The sequence below is a fragment of the Notolepis coatsorum genome, assembly GCF_963971535.1.
Source record: "Notolepis coatsorum genome assembly, chromosome: 6".
NCBI lineage: Eukaryota > Metazoa > Chordata > Actinopteri > Aulopiformes > Paralepididae > Notolepis > Notolepis coatsorum.
The window spans coordinates 53285777-53308983 of record NC_140170.1 but is presented as its reverse complement, the minus strand read 5'-3'; the positions used below and the strand labels follow the sequence as shown (position 1 = coordinate 53308983).

The 23207-nt window shown below is 41.7% G+C and overlaps 1 protein-coding gene across 10 annotated transcripts in view; it reads right to left on the bottom strand.

Annotated features, from left to right (window-relative positions):
* Window positions 1-15280, bottom strand: part of cnot1 (CCR4-NOT transcription complex, subunit 1) — a gene marked incomplete at its 3' end in the record, with an annotated part of 160705 nt that extends 145425 nt beyond the window's left edge. For 8 of the 10 annotated variants that reach the window (XM_084316060.1, XM_084316063.1, XM_084316056.1 and 5 more), the window contains exons 1-6: window positions 15167-15280; window positions 12495-12791; window positions 11377-11484; window positions 6773-6871; window positions 4025-4093; window positions 881-935 (exon numbers count right to left, since the gene is read on the bottom strand). In XM_084316060.1, coding sequence (XP_084172186.1) covers window positions 881-935; window positions 4025-4093; window positions 6773-6871; window positions 11377-11484; window positions 12495-12596 — 433 coding nt within the window. In that variant the 5' untranslated portion in view covers window positions 12597-12791; window positions 15167-15280. The remainder of the gene's footprint in view (window positions 1-880; window positions 936-4024; window positions 4094-6772; window positions 6872-11376; window positions 11485-12494; window positions 12792-15166) is intronic. The other 2 variants (XM_084316059.1, XM_084316065.1) reach the window with 1 other exon arrangement.
* Between the last annotated feature and the right edge of the window lie 7927 nt (window positions 15281-23207).

The following is a 23207-nucleotide window of genomic DNA, read 5'->3' as shown; positions in this document are numbered from 1 at the left end:
CTCAGGTTTAGAGGAGAATCATGTAAATAACTAGGGATGTACCGAATGTCATTTTTTAACATTCGAAGCTTCGATTGAAGTATTCGAACAAAGCTTCGAATGTCTATAAAAAAAATATATACTAAAAAGAAAAAAAAATTAACCTTTTTTTTACTGAATCCTCAATTTGAATAAAGTGATTAATCAGATTAAATTAGTATTTTTCTTTTATTAAATCACTTTCTTTAATGAATATAACTCATCAGTTTCATCAACATAAATAATCCAATAAGGGCACGGTTGGTATGAAAGTGATGGTGACGTCTTATAGTATAATATTATATTATTAGTGTAGCCTAATCTTTAACTGCAACTGTGAATAAAACCCCCATTGGTTTAAACAGATTGAATAGACAAAAAAAAGATAAAATATATATACAGTATACTTTTTTTTTTAATAAAAAATAAAAAATTCGAATGTTGATTTAGAATTCGAATGTCAACATTATGATCGAAGCTTCGAAGCATTCGGTACAGCCCTATAAATAACACTTTCATATCATCTCAGGTTTAGAGGACTAGGCTGAAAGTCCCCCATGTCAGTTTTCTTTGGGGAATCCCAATTTTGAAGATTTGGCAGAGACAAAATAGCAACAATATGAAATAGTCTGGATTTTGCAGTATTAGCACATTTCCTTTTAATTAAGTGTATTGTTTTTTGGAATGTAATCTCTTGCAGTGTTTTAATTGTAATTGATGAGAACAAATGAGATGCAACCATCTGTCTCTGATAAAACTATCTGTCCCTGATAAAAGATTATCACAGCACAAAAACAAACGAGTAACTGCCTCCCGGAACTTTCCAGACTCCGTACAAAAAGGTTCAATCAGATTTACTTACCAAAACCTCGGAGGTCTGCGTTGCAGGAATTGAGCAAAGCAAGGCCAAATATCACCTGGAGAAAGAGAATGAAAAAGTACCATTTTGACAATATCACTACACACATGAGTGCATGCTAACCAACTGTCCGTATGCAACACTACTATCACCGACATCTAAGAGAAGGGAGATCCCCCCCTTGAATAGCCCTTCTAATGTTTTTTCCTATTGCTAGGTTTTAGTGAGTTTTTCCTTACCTTCGCGTGGGGTATGTCTGGGAGTGTTTGCATTCATTCATTTATTTTGCATTTATTTTAAATTTGTTGGACCTTATGGTGTTCTTGTTTTGTTCTTGACTTGTTTAAAGAAGACATGTCCGGCCCATGGGGACATTAACGTGTGTCGTCGGGCCTTACAAATAAATTTGATTTGATTTTTTACAAGTCAGCCAGACATTCTTTTTCTTTTTTATTAAAGAGTCAGAACAATGGTGTTAATTCAGTTTAAAAAAGGTTATTGTGGAATGTTAATGTCAAAAGAATAGTTTTAAACTGAGTCAATATTTGTATCGTTATTATCTGCATTGGTTTTACCATTTTTCTTACTCTCTCCATTGCCTTTATTCTGTCTATTTTATGTATATTTTAATGCTGTGAAGCACTTTGGGATGCAATTCTGGTATGAAAGGTGCTATACAAATAAGTTTTATTTATTTTATTTCAGCTTCAGATGGATCACCGTTAGAACTGCTTTAGGTCAACCTGGTCTTCTGTTCACTGAAAGCAGATGTCAAGTTGTTATCATTATACACTAAGCTTATATATGTAAACAAGTTGTTATCATTATACACTAAGCTTATATATGTAAACAAGTTGTTATCATAATACACTAAGCTTATAGATGTAAACAAGTTGGTATCATAATACAGTAAGCTTATATATGTAAACAAAAACAAGTTGGTATCATAATACACTAAGCTTATATATGTAAACAAGTTGGTATCATAATACACTAAGCTTATGTAAACAAGTTGGTATCATAATACACTAAGCTTATGTAAACAAGTTGGTATCATAATACACTAAGCTTATGTAAACAAGTTGGTATCATAATACACTAAGCTTATGTAAACAAGTTGGTATCATAATACACTAAGCTTATGTAAACAAGTTGGTATCATAATACACTAAGCTTATGTAAACAAGTTGGTATCATAATACACTAAGCTTATGTAAACAAGTTGGTATCATAATACACTAAGCTTATGTAAACAAGTTGGTATCATAATACACTAAGCTTATGTAAACAAGTTGGTATCATAATACACAAAGCTTATGTAAACAAGTTGGTATCATAATACACTAAGCTTATGTAAACAAGTTGGTATCATAATACACTAAGCTTATGTAAACAAGTTGGTATAATAATACACTAAGCTTATGTAAACAAGTTGGTATCATAATACACTAAGCTTATGTAAATAAGTTGGTATCATAATACACAAAGCTTATGTAAACAAGTTGGTATCATAATACACTAAGCTTATGTAAACAAGTTGGTATCATAATACACTAAGCTTATGTAAATAAGTTGGTATCATAATACAGTAAGCTTATGTAAATAAGTTGGTATCATAATACACTAAGCTTATATATGTAAACAAGTTGGTATCATAATACACTAAGCTTATATATGTAAACAAGTTGGTATCATAATACACTAAGCTTATATATGTAAACAAGTTGGTATCATAATACACTAAGCTTATATATGTAAACAAGTTGGTATCATAATACACTAAGCTTATATATGTAAACAAGTTGGTATCATAATACACTAAGCTTATATATGTAAACAAGTTGGTATCATAATACACTAAGCTTATATATGTAAACAAGTTGGTATCATAATACACTAAGCTTATATATGTAAACAAGTTGGTATCATAATACACTAAGCTTATGTAAATAAGTTGGTATCATAATACACTAAGCTTATGTAAATAAGTTGGTATCATAATACACAAAGCTTATATGTAAACAAATTCATGGGACCAGTGTGAGCGGTTGCTATGAGAAGTTAATATTGGCAAACTGCTAACAGGTGATTGTCAGATGTTTTTGAACCATTCAATTTAATGAAATTGGAGCAAACTTGTCTCATTACTCGTTTGTAGACTAGCAAAATGATCCTTTACAACTACTGACAACTGACAGACTAACTGATGGGCCAATCAGGGTAACCAGAGTATGTTTTCAGGGAAGCAGATTGGATATCTGGAATGGTTTGATTCTGTTGATATCCAGGGGAATAGGGAGGTGTAGTGGTTATTACGTCATTGCCGTTTTTCATGTTCCACCCTCTGTCCAACCCAATGCATTTCCCCATTGCCCATTTCTAAATCGTCTCGTTTAAAATAAAGCATTAACATTGGCATGGTGTACCTTTCTGTGCTTATGCCGAATTTTATTTCAATAAAAAAATGCTTAAACAATAATGTTGGTGATAGAAGGGAACTCCTTTTGTGCAAAAGTGGAAAGTTTTTCAAATTCCATGCGGCAGAATTGTTACAATAGCCGATCATCCATTTTCCCAATGATAAATCCCTATACGGGTGGAACAACCAGTGACGTCAGACTACACCTCCCTATAGAGATCAACAACAGTTCTAACATTCTAGGCATTTTACATCAACATACCAGACGTTAAAAAAATTCAACAAGATTTAAAAACAAACAACAATTTTCATTGTACCAAATCTATAAATGATTCCACTGCCTGGATTATAGTGTATAAATTACATGTTAACAATCAGTAAGAGGGATGTGCCAATGAGAACACATACTGAGGGCCAATGAGAACACATACTGAGGGCCAATGAGAACACATACTGAGGGCCAATGAGAACACATACTGAGGGCCAATGAGAACACATACTGAGGGCCAATGAGAGAACATACTGAGGGCCAATGAGAGAACATACTGAAGGCCAATGAGAGAACATACTGAGGGCCAATGAGAGCTGCCTGCCACTAAATAATTAATAAATTATATACGTATATATCCATCCGAAATCCTGAAACTATCTGAAGACAAAAGTAATAAAGAATCACATGTCTGTCTGATAATCTGATCTGAGGTATATGAAGTGTTTGACTGGCTTACCTCTTGGACCTTGCTAAGCTTAAGAACTTTACTCAGCTGAGTAAACAAGTGGGCCGACGGCTTCAAACTCTGAAAGAGACATTTAGGTTGATCAACATGCTGTCAACATGGAATATATTCAATTACACACAATACTGTCTAACAAATACTGAAAGGGGCAGTCACAGTCGGCTAGTACTGAAAGGGGCAGAGTTAGTCAGTTAGTACTGAAATGGACAGTGTTACAGTCAGTTAGTACTGTAAGAGACAGTTAGTCAGTTAGTACTGAAAGAGACAGAGTTACAGTCAGTTAGTACTGAAAGAGACAGTTACAGTCAGTTAGTACTGAAAGACAGAGTTACAGTCAGTTAGTACTGAAAGACAGAGTTACAGTCAGTTAGTACTGAAAGACAGAGTTACAGTCAGCTAGTACTGAAAGAGACAGAGTTACAGTCAGTTAGTACTGAAAGAGACAGTTACGGTCAGTTAGTACTGAAAGAGACAGAGTTACAGTCAGTTAGTACTGAAAGAGACAGAGTTACAGTCAGTTAGTACTGAAAGAGACAGAGTTACAGTCAGTTAGTACTGAAAGACAGAGTTACAGTCAGTTAGTACTGAAAGACAGAGTTACAGTCAGTTAGTACTGAAAGACTGTCAGTTAGTACTGAAAGAGACAGAGTTACAGTCAGTTAGTACTGAAAGAGACAGTTACAGTCAGTTAGTACTGAAAGAGACAGAGTTACAGTCAGTTAGTACTGAAAGGGATAGAGTTACAGTCAGCTAGTACTGAAAGGGGCAGAGTTACAGTCAGTTAGTACTGAAAGACAGAGTTACAGTCAGTTAGTACTGAAAGACAGAGTTACAGTCAGCTAATACTGAAAGAGACAGTTACAGTCAGTTAGTACTGAAAGAGACAGTTACGGTCAGCTAGTACTGAAAGAGACAGAGTTACAGTCAGTTAGTACTGAAAGAGACAGTTACAGTCAGTTAGTACTGAAAGAGACAGTTACAGTCAGCTAGTACTGAAAGAGACAGTTAGTCAGTTAGTACTGAAAGAGACAGAGTTACAGTCAGATAGTACTGAAAGAGACAGAGTTACAGTCAGTTAGTACTGAAAGAGACAGTTACAGTCAGTTAGTACTGAAAGAGACAGAGTTACAGTCAGTTAGTACTGAAAGAGACAGAGTTACAGTCAGTTAGTACTGACAGAGTTACAGTCAGTTAGTACTGAGAGACAGAGTTACAGTCAGTTAGTACTGAAAGACAGAGTTACAGTCAGTTAGTACTGAAAGACAGAGTTACAGTCAGTTAGTACTGAAAGAGACAGTTACAATAAGCTAGTACTGAAAGAGACAGAGTTACAGTCAGTTAGTACTGAAAGAGACAGTTACTGTCAGCTAGTACTGAAAGAGACAGTTACAGTCAGTTAGTACTGAAAGGGGCAGAGTTACAGTCAGCTAGTACTGAAAGAGACAGTTACAATAAGCTAGTACTGAAAGAGACCGTTACAGTCAGTTAGTACTGAAAGAGACAGTTACAGTCAGTTAGTACTGAAAGAGACAGAGTTACAGTCAGTTAGTACTGAAAGAGACAGAGTTACAGTCAGCTAGTACTGAAAGAGGCAGTTAGTCAGTTAGTACTGAAAGAGACAGAGTTACAGTCAGTTAGTACTGAAAGAGACAGAGTTACAGTCAGCTAGTACTGAAAGGGGCAGAGTTACAGTCAGTTAGTACTGAAAGGGGCAGAGTTACAGTCAGCTAGTACTGAAAGGGGCAGAGTTACAGTCAGCTAGTACTGAAAGAGACAGAGTTACAGTCAGTTAGTACTGAAAGAGACAGAGTTACAGTCAGTTAGTACTGAAAGAGACAGTTACAGTCAGTTAGTACTGAAAGAGACAGTTACAGTCAGTTAGTACTGAAAGAGACAGTTAGTCAGTTAGTACTGAAAGAGACAGTTAGTCAGTTAGTACTGAAAGAGACAGTTAGTCAGTTAGTACTGAAAGAGACAGAGTTACAGTCAGTTAGTACTGAAAGAGACAGTTACAGTCAGTTAGTACTGAAAGAGACAGTTAGTCAGTTAGTACTGAAAGAGACAGTTACAGTCAGCAGCTAGTACTGAAAGAGACAGTTAGTCAGTTAGTACTGAAAGAGACAGTTAGTCAGTTAGTACTGAAAGAGACAGTTAGTCAGTTAGTACTGAAAAGGGCAGACGTGAGTCTTTTCTAGTTCAAATCACAAATATAAAACATTCTATGACAATTTAAACATGAAAAAGTTACATTTCCATGTACACATTGATCAGACAATCCATGACTGTTTGCATGCATTAAAGTCCAGAAGTCGGCGTGAAAATCGCCACCGAAAAAGTATTTTCTATATCAATCATAACACCAATCGAAAGCTCCAGTTGTCTAGATGTCATGCGTTTACTAAATCGATGCAGATTGGTCCAAACCGCATAAATGGAGTTACATAGAGGCAAGCATAGATTTTCAAAGCTAGATAGGAGTCAGAACAACGCTAGCAGCGGGTCTCAATGAAGTAATGTTTTAATTTACATCATTAATCAAGTTAAAAAGGAGGACACCAAGGTAACAACCAGTTTGACACTGTTTGTTTATTTCAGACTCACGTCACTTGAAAATAACCTTTTAACACTCATCAAGTAGCGCCACCTGCTCATCTCAGGTTCTCCTCACTCTACGAGCGCCGAGTAAACCGTCTCTAGCCGGGGGGTGGGGGGGGCGGGGGGATAGGGGCTGCTGCTTACCTTCTGATAGTGCAGGGGATTGTCGATGGCGTAACACAGTGTAGAGATAAAGTTTGGCTTCGATATCAGAGACACACACTCCTGGATCAGAAACTGTGTCTTGGGCAAGTGGACAAACAAAGCGGTGGAGGGGGGGGGGGGGGGGCAGAAGAGGACAGGACAGACGGGTGCAGAGAGAAGACAGGGGGGGCAGAAGAGAGGACAGGACAGACAGGTGCAGAGAGAAGACAGGGGGGGCAGAAGAGAGGACAGGACAGACAGGTGCAGAGAGAAGACAGGGGGGGCAGAAGAGAGGACAGGACAGACAGGTGCAGAGAGAAGACAGGGGGGCAGAAGAGAGGACAGGACAGACAGGTGCAGAGAGAAGACAGGGGGGGCAGAAGAGAGGACAGGACAGACGGGTGCAGAGAGAAGAGGAGGGGGGGACAGAAGAGAGGACAGGACAGACAGGTGCAGAGAGGAGAGGAGGGGGGGACAGAAGAGAGGACAGGACAGACAGGTGCAGAGAGAAGAGGAGGGGGGGACAGAAGAGAGGACAGGACAGACAGGTGCAGAGAGGAGAGGAGGGGGGGCAGAAGAGAGGACAGGACAGACAGGTGCAGAGAGAAGAGGAGGGGGGGACAGAAGAGAGGACAGGACAGACCGGTGCAGAGAGAAGAGGAGGGGGGGACAGAAGAGAGGACGGGACAGACAGGTGCAGAGAGAAGAGGAGGGGGACAGAAGAGAGGACGGGACAGACAGGTGCAGAGAGAAGAGGAGGGGGACAGAAGAGAGGACAGGACAGACAGGTGCAGAGAGAAGAGGAGGGGGGGGCAGAAGAGAGGATAGGACAGACAGGTGCAGAGAGGAGGGGGACAGAAGAGAGGACAGGACAGACAGGTGCAGAGAGGAGACAGGACAGTACGTTACTAACGAGCAGCTTCAGGCCACAAAGTGCTCATAACATCAGCAAATATCCTACACCTCATAACACATTCTTAATTAACATGGCTTCTCAATGGCCTGGGAGGGGGGGGGGGGTGAGGGTATTTTAAGGATAATACAGAATCTATTAATGAACTAAATGTCTCAGATTTTACTTTCCAAAGAGGCGTTACCCTCAAACGGTACACACTGTAGTTGGGAAGACTCAGGTGAAAAGCATTAGTTAACCAATTAAAACTAACCTTACTGGCATGCAGTTGTCCTAATATACTAACCTACACTGTAGCACTCAACATGAACATTGATACTCAACTGATAGAATTGTACCCTTCCTGCTGATTTTGGATAAAGAAGTTGCCTTTGAGAACCAATGGTTCTCGAGTCGTAACGGCACATGGGGCAGGAGCCTGAGGCATGAGGCAGCTTGATGTACAAGTACACCCCTTGGACATGACGCTAGTATGTCGCAAGGACTTCCCCCCAAACCAACCCTTGATGCTGAGTGTCAAGCAGGGAGGCTATGGGTACCATTTTTAAATAGTCTGTGGTATGACTCGGCCGGGGCTTGAACTCCTAGCCTCCCGAACTCAGGGCGGACACTCTACCCACGAGGCCACTGAGACGGCTGACTTTGGATAAAAGCGTCAGCTAAATGACAAAATGTAAATGTAAACAAAGTAACATTTTCATATTTGTGTATAACTACCACAGCCTTGAACCACACAGGGTGTGATTTAGATTTTTTCAACTTCCTTTTCCCGTTTAGCGTTTACAAATTCACACACGTCTGAAGTGTAACTTCAGGCCAATCGTTGACCTCAATTATATTTTGGTTCCGCCCTCTGACCTATCAATCACAACAGAGCAAAGGAAAAATAGCTCACTACAAGTGCTGCATTTCTAGTTTCAAGTTCAAGTTTCAAGTTTCTTTAACTAATTTATTTCTAAAAAATAAAAAATAAAGCAAGTTGGGGGAAATGGTGGATATTTGTAAACTATGTGGTCAATGTTGACAATGAACACCAACAGTGACATGTATTTTTTACATTTAGTCATTTAGCTGACGCTTTTCTCCAAAGCAACTTACAAGTAGGGATGCACGATATTGCTTTTTTGACACCGATACCGATAACTTTATGCTCCTCAAGCCGATATTTATTGTATTATAAAACATTTTTAATGTATATATTTTTTTTGATCAAAAACATTTTTTTTTAACATGAAACAAAACATATCACAATACAATAATAATACATAAAAAGACTTCCCAGGACAATAACTTAACACCAACTTAAATGTGACCTAACCAGACAGAAACAAAAGCCAAGACAACAGTTTTGACTGATAAAGTGACCATATTTATTTTTCCAAATGAAAATTCACAATCCGTCAACAGCTTGTGGTGCATCCAACCTAAGACGCTCGAAGTAGGGGTGGACGGTATGGTCTAAAATGTATATCAAGGTATAATTTGAAGCATAGACGGTAACGGTATATATCACGGTATCATCGTTTTTGATAAAAAAAAAAAATTATTTTATATAATTTTTTTTTATTTTTATAAAATATATATATTATATAATTAGACTTGTACTTGTATTATCTGCGAGACATCGCCACCACGCAACAAGCTCCACTGTCTGTGTGTACTCTAGTAGCCTCCAGCTACGGCCAGGATCCCCCGGAGCTGCACCTGGACCTATACTCGAGTAGCCTCGAGCAGAGCTACGGCCAGGATTCTCCGGCGCTGCACCTGGACCCTATTATAACGTTAGCAAGCCCTCAGCTCGAATACGCATCGAATCAGTGTTATAAGACATTGATATCAGGAGCTATCCGGCTAAGCCGGATATATAACGTTAATACAACGCCTCAGTGAATTATTTAGTTCAATGGGACATTTCGTTTTGAACGGTGAACTAACTTGCGTTAACGTGAGCTAATGGCTAACAGGTAGCACACACACGTCTCTCTCTACTAGACTTTGTGGAGCGTTTGTTGATGTCAGGAGCTATCGGTAGCTGGCCGACTAGATACCGTTCGGTTAGACAATGCCTCATCATGTATTAAACTAAAAGTGAATAGTTGACTGGGTCATTTTGTAACGGTAGCTAAGCTAACGTTAGCTCAGGGAGACGCCGCCGACAGCTGAGCTCCCGTGTCCCGTCCCACTAGACTACTAGATCCGTGTTTACATGCGTGCGGTAGGGGCTGGCACGCCCACTGCGCGAAGCCTCCTAAATAACTTTTTCCAGTTCGCACATATCTATTATCTATGACTAATTCTATCTATTTTTAGGGGCAAATGCGAGTGAAATAGTCACGTTGTGGTTACATGACGTCATTGGTATTTTAGAGCTGCACTACCGGTTTAGACGGTATAGTAAAAATCCATACCGTAGAGCAAATTCATACCGTTTATACCGTATACCGTTTATACCGTCCACCCCTAGCTCGAAGCTTTGTTCTTTTTTCAAAGCGGAGCCTTGATAAAGAGGCTTTGAGTGGACACATCACCACCACAACAACGGGTCACCTGCGGCATCACCATCATTAGCATCGTTTGCTAAATTAAAGAAGTTTGACAGAAGGGCAACCAGCCAGGCAGCGCCGTTATCTCACGGGACGAGTAGCTACATTAGTTAGCCAACAACCAGCCAGGCAACGCCGTTATCTCCCGGGACGAGTAGCTTCATTAGGTAGCCAGCAACCAGTCAAGCTAATGTTAGCATTCGGGAGATCCAGCAGCTTGTCGATGTGCTAATAGCCTCAGCAACCTAACGTTAGCTGGCTCCAGCAGATCGACAAGCTGCTGGAGGCAGCGTAGTAGCTTGCTGAGGCTATTAGCACATCGACAAGCTGCTGGATCTCCCGATGCTGGTTGAAGTGGAGCTAGGTAGCCAGCAGGCTAAATGCTCCGCGACGCTGAACTGCATGCGCCGGTCTGTCTGTCCGTCGTGGCGGTGGTGATGCCGCAGATGACCCGTCGGGCTGGATGTATTGCAAGTTGTTGCCCTTTTCCCTCCTTCTGGAACGTCTGCATTGCATTTATTACAAATAGCAAGCGATCTTTTTACTCTGAAACTCCGAGTACCGACGCGGCCATCTTTGTTGTTAACTTGCGTGGCTACGTCACAGGCAAGTAAGGGAGCGCTGGATTTGTGTAAAACGCCCTGTTCCTAAACCACACGCTGTCAGTCGTAGCACAGTACTGACAAAACGGGAGGAGCCTTTAGTCAAAACAAACGCACTTCATTCCAATTCACCCACACCGCATTTTTTTTTACCAAAAAATATATTATGTTATCGGAGCTATTAATAACGTTAGAGTTTATCGGGATGACGTCATAATGGCCGATAATTATCGTGCATCCCTACTTACAAGTTCTGTACGACAAGCCATCAGGAAGGTGTATGGTGACTGGTACTGTATGGTCCTTTAAGTGGATCCAGTTCCCCATTTTTGGTGCAACCAAACTCAATGCATCTTTTACATCAAAGTATTCACCAATTATTTGATACCCATTGCCAACACCCTCTTTTACTGGCTTTAACAAAATAGTACTACAATGGTGTCCAACACTATTTAAAACAGTCAAGCCCAGTGAGGTTAATGACTCTTAACATTACATTAAAAGGACCAAGAAAAGCCCCTCAAAGAGTTCCTGATCAAAAATTACCTGATGGAAGTCTTTGCCACTGCTTTTACCATCGCCACTGAAATCGACATGGGAGAAGAGACAGCGTAGTAGATGCCTGTCTGCCTCAGGGCCGTGACGATTCACAATCTGGAGACAGAGACAACGGAATAATTCACAATTCGTTTCATATTTTCATGAATTAAAATGGGATTGTGCTGTTCAACAGCAACCGAAACCATTTTCTCTTCACACTAAAGTATCAGCAGAGGATGAAATTAAAGAGTAAAATTAAATGTCTACGAAGACACCCATTTGATGTTTGTAAAATGGGGCCCTGTGTCATTTCCCTTCTGCCAGATCGATTATCAATGAATAAACAGTCATGTTCTTGATCCATAAGAATAATTTGCTTCTAGGGCAGCTACGTGGCGTAGTGGGCAAGGCGCTCGCCACGAATGCGGAGACGCTGGGCTTGCCTGTTCGAGCCCAGCGCTCCACATTGCTTTCAGTTTAGCTGGTCGTTCATACTAATACACATTGGCCGTATTAGGGGGTGGGAAACTGATGGGTGGGGATCGGGCGTTGTGGACAGCGACTCCTACAGGTCGGTTGGTGCGCCTGCGCAGTAGAATCAGGAAGTGTCGGGGGCAGCGTGAGCCTCCCACGCGTTACTCCTCGCCACTGAGAGATCGAGCTGCGCAGGTGAAAAGATGCGACTGCTGTTACATCAAGTACCGGAGGGGACTTGTGCTATGTATGACTTAGTCCACATTGCAGCCGGCTTGTGGGAGGCAAGAAACAGCGTTCGTGACAGGGGAGGGTTGAATTGGATGATACGAAATTGGGATGGGAGAAAATATAGAAAAATGGGAGAAAAAGTAAAAAAAAAAAAAATGCTTCTTGTTGCCTGCTCCGTCTTCACTAGAAACACAAAGGCAGTTCAATAAGCCACACATGCATCATTTTAAATAGTGGGATTAAATAGCAGTAGGTTCTTTGAAAGGATCACCGCACTCACGATTGAATGAATATGCCAAGGTGCCAGAAGACCAAAGAGCAGTATTAGGCAAAAAGGTTCGATGCACGTTTCTATATAAAAAAAAGGGGGTGCAGAACTTTTTTTCCAAATAGTGGGATTAAAACAATGTTTAACTCACATGCTGTATTTCCTGCTGGCTGGCTCTGTAGTTTTTCTTAGTTAAATTGTCCACCAGGTAGCTGATTTGAGACAAAGCCAGCGAGAGCGAGTCAAGATTCATTGCTGGTTGGGGCGGAAGCAGGCGGCCGAGCCCGGCGCAAAATCACCATTATTCCCCTTTTGTCACTTCAGTGATAGGTTACTTCTGCTTCCCCCAATGTGTAAAAAATAAAAAAGTTGTCTTCCAATTGAGTGGTGGGTATAGGTGGGTCCTGGAGGAAGCTCAAGTCCCTCAGTGCAGCATCAAGTCCAGGGTCTGTACATGAAAACAAATACAGGAGACAGTGGTGAGCAGCTGGGATGCATTTATATATATATATAGAGAGAGAGAGAGAGAGAGAGAGAGAGAGAGAGAGAGAGAGAGAGAGAGAGAGATATAATGCAGTTACATAATAGAAAGGGAGTATTTTCAATCAAAGGGATAGATATTTAGTAATGGAGCCAAAATAAAATATACTATTTACAGTTCAAACATAATGAACACAGTGGTGACGAAGATGAAGCCCTCGACCAAACCAAACACTGTTTCAAAGGCTTTCAGGCCTACTGGCATGACTGGCCACCGAAGCGCTCTGCAACAACATGCATAGCAAACGGCCATTATTCGTTCATTCCGTTGCAAACGTACCTCCAAATAACATCCCGTAACAATGGTTTCTATTTCATGGCTTCATTCAAAACACACACTGCAGAGTAAAACACTATTTGTCGGCGTTAATGACCAACTAGGCCTCGGCGTCGCCGCACCACCAGGCGCCTGTTAGCACACCTAGCTAACAACTGGCCAGCCAATAACCTCACGCTACTATTCACATGGTCAACTGTTAAAGTGGTTAGTTAGTTAGTTATCGTTGTAGCTTGTAGGTAACTTCACAACAATCACGACATTAGAAGGGACGTACAAGTGTCCTACCTGGTTATTAGCAGACGCTAAATCACAGTGAAACAAAGAACAAGCTACGTGAGCTAGCGTCAACTTGCGACGTATTATTAGCTGCTGGACGTAACGTAGTAACTTAGCGTAACTGTTACCAGTGAATCCACCGTTAGCTGCTGTCTGTGCTTCTAGAGTTAACGCTCGAAATGCTAATAACACTGCAACGCTACGGTGACTAGCTACCATTAACTAACGTTACATTATCTTAATGGACATTCAATAGGATATAGCTTAACGCTCGACCACGGTGTAAAGTGACGGTGCGTCCTATAACGTTAACCGCAAGCTTCCCATCAGGTACTATAACGTTATCGATCACACGTCAATAATCATATAAACAAGGTCAATACCGCGTCGTCGGCTAGAGCTATAGGTTAACGTCTACATTAACATCGGCAGGCGGTAGGAAGGCAAGCTAATAACAATCGAATGGGTCGCTATTCATTGAGTTGGTCTGGCCAGGGGCAGCTATAGCTGGTAGTAACCCCCACGTTAGCTCGCTAGAGTTAGAGCTAGTTAGTTACCGAGCTGAGCGAGGTGCCGAGTGACGCGCTGTGTGCGCGCTGCCAGGCCGCGAGCGCTGCGGCCACCGTGCGTGTTAACCTGTTAGCTTGTGTGTTAGCCTGTGTGTTCGCCTGTTAGCTTGTGTGTTAGCTTGTGTGTTAGCCTGTTAGCTTGTGTGTTAGCCTGTTAGCTTGTGTGTTAGCCTGTTAGCTTGTGTGTTAGCCTGTTAGCTTGTGTGTTAGCCTGTTAGCTTGTGTGTTAGCCTGTGTGCTGCAGTTAGCCTGTGTGCTGCAGTTAGCTTGCTGTTAGCCCGTGTGCTGCAGTTAGCCTGTGTGCTGCAGCTGTTAGCCTGTGTGCTGCAGCTGTTAGCCTGTGTGCTGCAGCTGTTAGCCTGTGTGCTGCAGCTGTTAGCCTGTGTGCTGCAGCTGTTAGCCTGTGTGCTGCAGCTGTTAGCCTGTGTGCTGCAGCTGTTAGCCTGTGTGCTGCAGCTGTTAGCCTGTGTGCTGCAGCTGTTAGCCTGTGTGCTGCAGCTGTTAGCCTGTGCTGCAGCTGTTAGCCTGTGTGCTGCTGCTGTTAGCCTGTGTGCTGCTGCTGTTAGCCTGTGTGCTGCTGCTGTTAGCCTGTGTGCTGCTGCTGTTAGCCTGTGTGCTGCTGCTGTTAGCCTGTGTGCTGCTGCTGTTAGCCTGTGTGCTGCTGCTGTTAGCCTGTGTGCTGCTGCTGTTAGCCTGTGTGCTGCTGTTAGCTCGCCTGCTAACTCAGCCTAGCAGAGCGGGCTCAGACTATGCCCTGAACAGTTGATGTCACGGTTGCTAGCTTGCTAAACTAACCAACCTACGCTACCATAGATTCGATTCAAAATTAGCTAGCTACAGAGGCTAACTATCGCGGACTACAATGCGAAATAATTTAATATTAAGGTCAACGTTTGTCTAATGTAACTAGCTACCGTTAAATTAGAAACACTACCCAGTGACGTTACAGATACAACTTAATTGCCCGGTTGTTATATTTAGACACAGTATATTGGGAGGAAAGTGCCCGTCGGCTGCCAGCAGATAGACGGCGCCCTGCGCGCTAGCGGCTAACTAACGTTACGAACCCCCCGACGGCCGTCCAACCTCACCGCCGCCGCGTCTCCGGCCGCGTTTCCGATTATAATCCAACTCCGAATCTTTTCAAGGATTATTTACCATGCTTCCTAGAAAGTAAACCAGATGTTCGTTCCTTTTCCGTTGCTTCCCCCAAACTTGACGAGATCAAAAAGGACTGCTATGCTTCCAGTTCGGTTTGATTTTCAAAATAAAATGGCGACTGTCACCACCGCCGCGCGCTCCTGGTGCTTATGCACGAGCTCACTCACGCTCGCGACACACACGAGAGGTGCACGCGTGCCTCCACAACAACACCCACCTGTGTGACTGACTGCTCCAGAGGAACCAAAACAGAGACTAGAGACAGAGCTGTCTACATAAAGACTATATCTGTCAACATGAAGACAGGACCTTTCTACATAAAGACCATACCTGTCAACATAAAGACAGGACCTTTCTACATAAAGACCATACCTGTCAACATGAAGACTAGACCTTTCTACATAAAGACTAGAGCTGTCTACCTAAAGACTATAGGCTACAGCTGTCTACATAAAGACCATACCTGTCAACATAAAGACTAGACCTTTCTACATAAAGACTAGAGCTGTCTACCTAAAGACTATAGGCTACAGCTGTCTCCATAAAGACCATACCTGTCAACATAAAGACCTTTCTACATAAAGACTAGAGCTGTCTACCTAGACTATAGGCTACAGCTGTCTACATAAAGACCATACCTGTCAACATGAAGACAGGACCTTTCTACATAAAGACCATACCTGTCAACATAAAGACAGGACCTTTCTACATAAAGACCATACCTGTCAACATAAAGACTAGACCACAGCTGTCTCCATAAAGACCATACCTGTCAACATAAAGACTAGACCTTTCTCCATAAAGACCATACCTGTCAACATAAAGACTAGACCTTTCTACATAAAGACTAGAGCTGTCTACCTAAAGACTATAGGCTACAGCTGTCTCCATAAAGACCATACCTGTCAACATAAAGACTAGACCTTTCTACATAAAGACCATACCTGTCAACATAAAGACAGGACCTTTCTACATAAAGACCATACCTGTCAACATAAAGACTAGACCTTTCTACATAAAGACTAGAGCTGTCTACCTAAAGACTATAGGCTACAGCTGTCTCCATAAAGACCATACCTGTCAACATAAAGACTAGACCTTTCTACATAAAGACTAGAGCTGTCTACCTAAAGACTATAGGCTACAGCTGTCTACATAAAGACCATACCTGTCAACATAAAGACTAGACCTTTCTACATAAAGACTAGAGCTGTCTACCTAGACTATAGGCTACAGCTGTCTCCATAAAGACCATACCTGTCAACATGAAGACAGGACCTTTCTACATAAAGACCATACCTGTCAACATGAAGACAGGACCTTTCTACATAAAGACCATACCTGTCAACATGAAGACAGGACCTTTCTACATAAAGACCATACCTGTCAACATGAAGACTAGACCTTTCTACATAAAGACTAGAGCTGTCTACCTAGACTATAGGCTACAGCTGTCTACATAAAGACCATACCTGTCAACATAAAGACTAGACCTTTCTACATAAAGACCATACCTGTCAACATAAAGACTAGACCTTTCTACATAAAGACCATACCTGTCAACATAAAGACTAGACCTTTCTACATAAAGACCATACCTGTCAACATGAAGACAGGACCTTTCTACATAAAGACCATACCTGTCAACATAAAGACAGGACCTTTCTACATAAAGACCATACCTGTCAACATAAAGACTAGACCTTTCTACATAAAGAACAGACCTGTCTACATAAAGACTAGACCACAGCTGTCTCCATAAAGACCATACCTGTCAACATAAAGACTAGACCTTTCTACATAAAGACTAGAGCTGTCTACCTAGACTATAGGCTACAGCTGTCTCCATAAAGACCAGACCTGTCAACATAAAGACAGGACCTGTCTACATAAAGACCATACCTGTCAACATAAAGACTAGACCTTTCTACATAAAGACCATACCTGTCAACATAAAGACAGGACCTTTCTACATAAAGACCATACCTGTCAACATAAAGACTAGACCTTTGTACATAAAGACCATACCTGTCAACATAAAGACTAGACCTTTCTACATAAAGACCATACCTGTCAACATAAAGACAGGACCTTTCTACATAAAGACCATACCTGTCAACATAAAGACAGGACCTTTCTACATAAAGACCATACCTGTCAACATAAAGACTAGACCTTTCTACATAAAGACCATACCTCAACATAAAGACAGGACCTTTCTACATAAAGACCATACCTGTCAACATAAAGACTAGACCTTTCTACATAAAGACCATACCTGTCAACATAAAGACTAGACCTTTCTCCATAAAGACCATACCTGTCAACATGAAGACTAGACCTTTCTACATAAAGACTAGAGCTGTCTACCTAAAGACTATAGGCTACAGCTGTCTACATAAAGACCATACCTGTCAACATAAAGACAGGACCTTTCTACATAAAGACCATACCTGTCAACATAAAGACTAGACCTTTCTACATAAAGACCATACCTGTCAACATGAAGACAGGACCTTTCTACATAAAGACTAGAGCTGTCTACCTAGACTATAGGCTACAGCTGTCTACATAAAGACCATACCTGTCAACATAAAGACAGGACCTTTCTACATAAAGACCATACCTGTCAACATAAAGACTAGACCTTTCTACATAAAGAACAGACCTGTCTACATAAAGACTAGACCACAGCTGTCTACATAAAGACCATACCTGTCAACATAAAGACTAGACCTTTCTACATAAAGACTAGAGCTGTCTACCTAAAGACTATAGGCTACAGCTGTCTCCATAAAGACCATACCTGTCAACATAAAGACAGGACCTTTCTACATAAAGACCATACCTGTCAACATGAAGACTAGACCTTTCTACATAAAGACTAGAGCTGTCTACCTAAAGACTATAGGCTACAGCTGTCTACATAAAGACCATACCTGTCAACATGAAGACTAGACCTTTCTACATAAAGACTAGAGCTGTCTACCTAAAGACTATAGGCTACAGCTGTCTCCATAAAGACCATACCTGTCAACATAAAGACTAGACCTTTCTACATAAAGACTAGAGCTGTCTACCTAGACTATAGGCTACAGCTGTCTACATAAATACCATACCTGTCAACATGAAGACTAGACCTTTCTACATAAAGACTATACACTACAGCTGTCTACATAAAGACCAGACCTGTCAACATAAAGACTAGACCTTTCTACATAAAGACTATACACTACAGCTGTCTACATAAAGACTATAGGCTACAGCTGTCTCCATAAAGACCAGACCTGTCAACATAAAGACTAGACCTTTCTACATAAAGACTACACTACAGCTGTCTACACAAGACTATCGGCTACAGCTGTCTCCATAAAGACCATACCTGTCAACATAAAGACTATACACTACAGCTGTCAACATAAAGACTATATACTACAGCTGTCTACATAAAGACCATACCTGTCAACATAAAGACTAGACCTTTCTACATAAAGACTAGAGCTGTCTACCCAAAGACTATAGGCTACAGCTGTCTCCATAAAGACCAGACCTGTCAACATAAAGACTATACACTACAGCTGTCTACATAAAGACTATCGGCTACAGCTGTCTCCATAAAGACCATACCTGTCAACATAAAGACTATACACTACAGCTGTCAACATAAAGACTATATACTACAGCTGTCTACATAAAGACCATACCTGTCTCCATAAAGACTATACCTTTCTACATAAAGACTAGAGCTGTTTACAATACATAACGACTATAGACTACAGCTGTCTACCTAAAGACTAGAGCTGTCTACATAAAGACTATAGGCTACACCTGTCTCCATAAAGACTATACCTTTCTACATAAAGACTATGAGGGCCGATGGTCCACTCTACTGGTTAAAGTTGCTTACTGGAGTTGTGAGTAGTACGTTCATTGATAAAGAAAAAGAAAGTCCACAGCCGCTCTGGTGTAAAACAAAGATATCCAAATGGTTTATTTCTCTTCCACAGCAAAGTCTTTCTTTACAGAAGTGATCCTAAAGCTATTTTCCTAAACTAACGAAATATTCACATCACTACTACAAGGTAAGAAAACTGTATTTTCCCAGTCTCCAAAATCACTCGACACATGACAAAATTCCTCCACACCTGAAAGCCATAAATCAACTTGCCGGCTCTTTCCACAGCAAAACGGTAGGCAAGGCACCTTGGTCTAGAAATGCAGGCTTCAATCCACGTTGTCCAGTCTATCTGTTCAGTACTGTTCAGTACTGTTTCAAGATGCACAATGAACTCTTCTGAGAGAATTGTTGAATATAGATACACAAATGTTCTAGAATGTTTGATTATGACATCATACTTTGACATCACAAATGTACTACAATGTTTGATTATGACATCATACTGTGACATCACAAATGGTCTACAATGTTCTATTATGACAAGACGGTTCAATGACTTTATGTAATCCAATCAATATTCCTAATGCCGTTTCAATGTGTAAGGTTATAAAAATAAACATATAAACATTCATGTAATACAATAACCTAAATATACAGCTAAGCCCCATTGTATTCTGAAACGTAGACTTTAACAGTGTAGGCAACTAAGCCAATAGAAATAAGGTATAACTCATGAGTTCTTTGGCTCCTATAAAGACTAGAGCTGTCTACATAAAGACTATAGGCTACACCGCTGTCTCCATAAAGACTATACCTTTCTACATAAAGACTAGAGCTGTCTACATAAAGACTAGAGCTGTTTACAATACATAACGACTATAGACTACAGCTGTCTACCTAAAGACTAGAGCTGTCTACATAAAGACTACAGCTGTCTACTTAAAGACTAGACCTGTCTACATAAAGACTAGAGCTGTCTACATAAAGACTAGAGCTGTCTCCATAGACTACCTTTCTACATAAAGACTAAAGCTGTTTACAATACATAACAACTATAGACTACAGCTGTCTACCTAAAGACTAGACCTGTCTACATAAAGACTACAACTCAAACTCAAACTCTCAACTCTCAAACTCAAACCAGATGCTCAAACATAAACATAAAGACACACAACACGCTCATCACAGACAAGCTGGATGTAGCCAATTACTTAAACATCTTCTTCACAAACATAGCCACAACACTGGTAAACAAACTACCCTCCCACTCAGGGCATTATGGGGTAGAACACATAGTAGCATACTACAAAAACCTAGGGGTCCGCAAAGACGGCTTCAAACTAAAAATGGTAACAACCGATGAGGTACTCAAAAAACTGAGCGCCCTCCAACCTAACAAGGCCACTGGCCATGACAACATCCCCTCCAAATTCCTCAGAGACTCAGCAGCCGCCATCACCCCAGTCATCACACACATAATAAACCTCTCCATAAAACAGGGACACGTCCCCAAGGACTTCAAAATTGCGAGAGTGACCCCTCTGCACAAAAAGGGCAGCAAATTAGACCCAGGCAACTACCGCCCTGTTTCTATTCTTACCTCCATCTCGAAAGTCATGGACAAAATAGTCTATGAACAGGTCGAAAAGTACCTGCTATATGAATTGAAAATGGGGGACCCTGATGGAAACAAGACAAACGTCTTTCTCAGGTCTGCATCCCCTTAACAATTGTATGTATTGAGCCGTACTGTATTGTACCCATTCTGCAATCTGTTAAATAAAGTTTTCATTCATTCATTCATTCATTCACCTGGCGGAAAAAAATGTAATCTACGAATTCCAATCTGGCTTCAGAACATCCCACTCCACTGACACATGCCTTCTCTATTTGAATGACCACATCAAACAAGAGGTGGACGCGGGCAAATACTGCGGCATGGTCATGCTGGACCTCCAAAAGGCCTTCGACACTGTCAATCACTCCATTCTGATTGACAAGCTAAAAGCAATTGGTTTTGATAGTTTATCAGTGAGCTGGATGCAATCCTACCTGGAGGGGAGAGAACAGATGGTGGAGGTAAACGGTACTCTACCCCCCACCCCCCATCACAGTGAGCTGTGGTGTTCCACAAGGAAGCATACTAGGACCGCTACTGTTCCTAATTTATGCAAATTACATGTCGTCAGCTTGTGACTGCAACTTGTTCCTGTTTGCGGACGACTCAGCCCTGCTTGTCTCTGACAAGAACAAGTTGCAGGTTGAAAAAACCCTCAGCTCGGAACTAGGCAAAATCTGCATATGGCTCGCTGATAACAAACTATCATTACACATGTGCAAAACAGAGTCCATTCTCTTTGGTTCAAATAACAAACTCAGCAAGGCCGACGGCTTCTCAAAATATCACATCACTCACTGGGGCTGGGAGAATAGGGGAATAGTATGAAAATAGTGACTGCTTTTATTTCATACACAGTGTATTATTACATTGAGCTGTTTTTGGTCTAAATGTACTATAAATCAGGCTATGAATGATATATCAACAAACCCCTCTGTAAAAAGATGCAGGGTATATATAGGAAGAAATGTGGAAAGTATGGTGTGTGTGTAGGTGCTATGGAATGGTACATGTCTACCCTTGCGTGTAAGAAAAACACATAAAAACAAATTTTTGGGAAAACGGCTTCAAAGTTCTGTATTGTAAAATGCCATATATTTTTTTTGAAACAGCTATTTACGATGGCTTCCGGTATGAGAGCGGAAGAGTAGCACGCATGCGGTGAGGCTCCTGGTCAAAAGAGCGAAAAACTGAGAAATAAGGACCCGAAAAGTGACGAAAAGTGAAAATGAAGATGCAAACGAGAAGGAAGGAGGAGAAAATGAATATGAAGGAAAGAGAAATGGAGAACTCACAGGAAGAGGAGAGTTCGATGGAGCAGAACCCCCGAGGCGAGACCGAGAAGGAGCAGGCGGAGGAAGGGGGAGTCTCGGCTGAGACAGACAAGGAAATGCCAGGATGGGCCGTGCTCATGCAGGCCGGGATATTGGCGACCATGAAATTGAACTCGGACACGATGCAGGCGAACATGAAACTGAACTCGGACACGATAAGCAATGATATTTGGAAGTTACGGGAGGAATTGAGGAAGGAACAGGAGGACTTCAGAGGTGAAATGAATACAGAAATCAAAAGGGTGGATGAGAAGATGGCGGAACAGGACAGTAACGTAACGGAGGTACAGACTAGAACGGCGCAGATGGAGGAATGGAGCACAGAGATACACGAGGTGTTAACGTGTGCGATTCAAAAACAAGAACAGATGGAGACAAAGATATCGGACATGGAGGGGAGGTCACAGAGAAATAACATCAGAATATGGGGATTGAAAGAAGGAGTCGAAGGAGAATCGGTGATCCAGTATGTGGAAGAGCTTATCAAGGAACAACTGAAGGAGACGGGACTGGAAAAAATGGAGATACAGAGGGCCCACAGGGCGTTGGCTCCGAGACCGAAACCGGACAGACCTCCGAGGGCGGTGATTATTAACTTTCTGAGGTTTGAGATTAAGGAGTTGATACTCAGAACCGCGTGGACCAAAAAGATAGAAATCGAGGGGAAAAGACTGTCGTTTGATCAAGATTACTCGACAGCGGTGGCAATAACATGCAGGTCCTACGCGGGACTGAAGAGAATTCTGAAAGAAAACGGAATGAAATTCCAGTCACCCATGACCTCGCTAAGGATCCACTGGCGGGAGGCGGCGGAGGAGATGAGGCGACGGGGGATGCAGATGGCGGAGGACGGAGAGGGAAGGAGACAGGAGGGCCAGACGCGGAGCCTGCAGCAGAGATTGGAGGGGGCACGCAGATGGACCAGAGTGGGAGATCGAGGCCCGGGAGAGGAGGGAGGAGAGAGGAGAAGGCCGAGGTGAGACGTGACAGACCGAAGGCGGAGACGGACGAGGAGGCCAGAGACGGAGAAGGAGGGGAGAGGAGGCGGGAGGATACGAACGGATGAGTACACGCACAAGAGATTGAAAAACTATCCAAATAGAGACAAAATATAGAAACTGAAATAACACACACATTACCAGGTAGAGGCAGAATATAGGAACGAACATAACGTATACATGAACACAT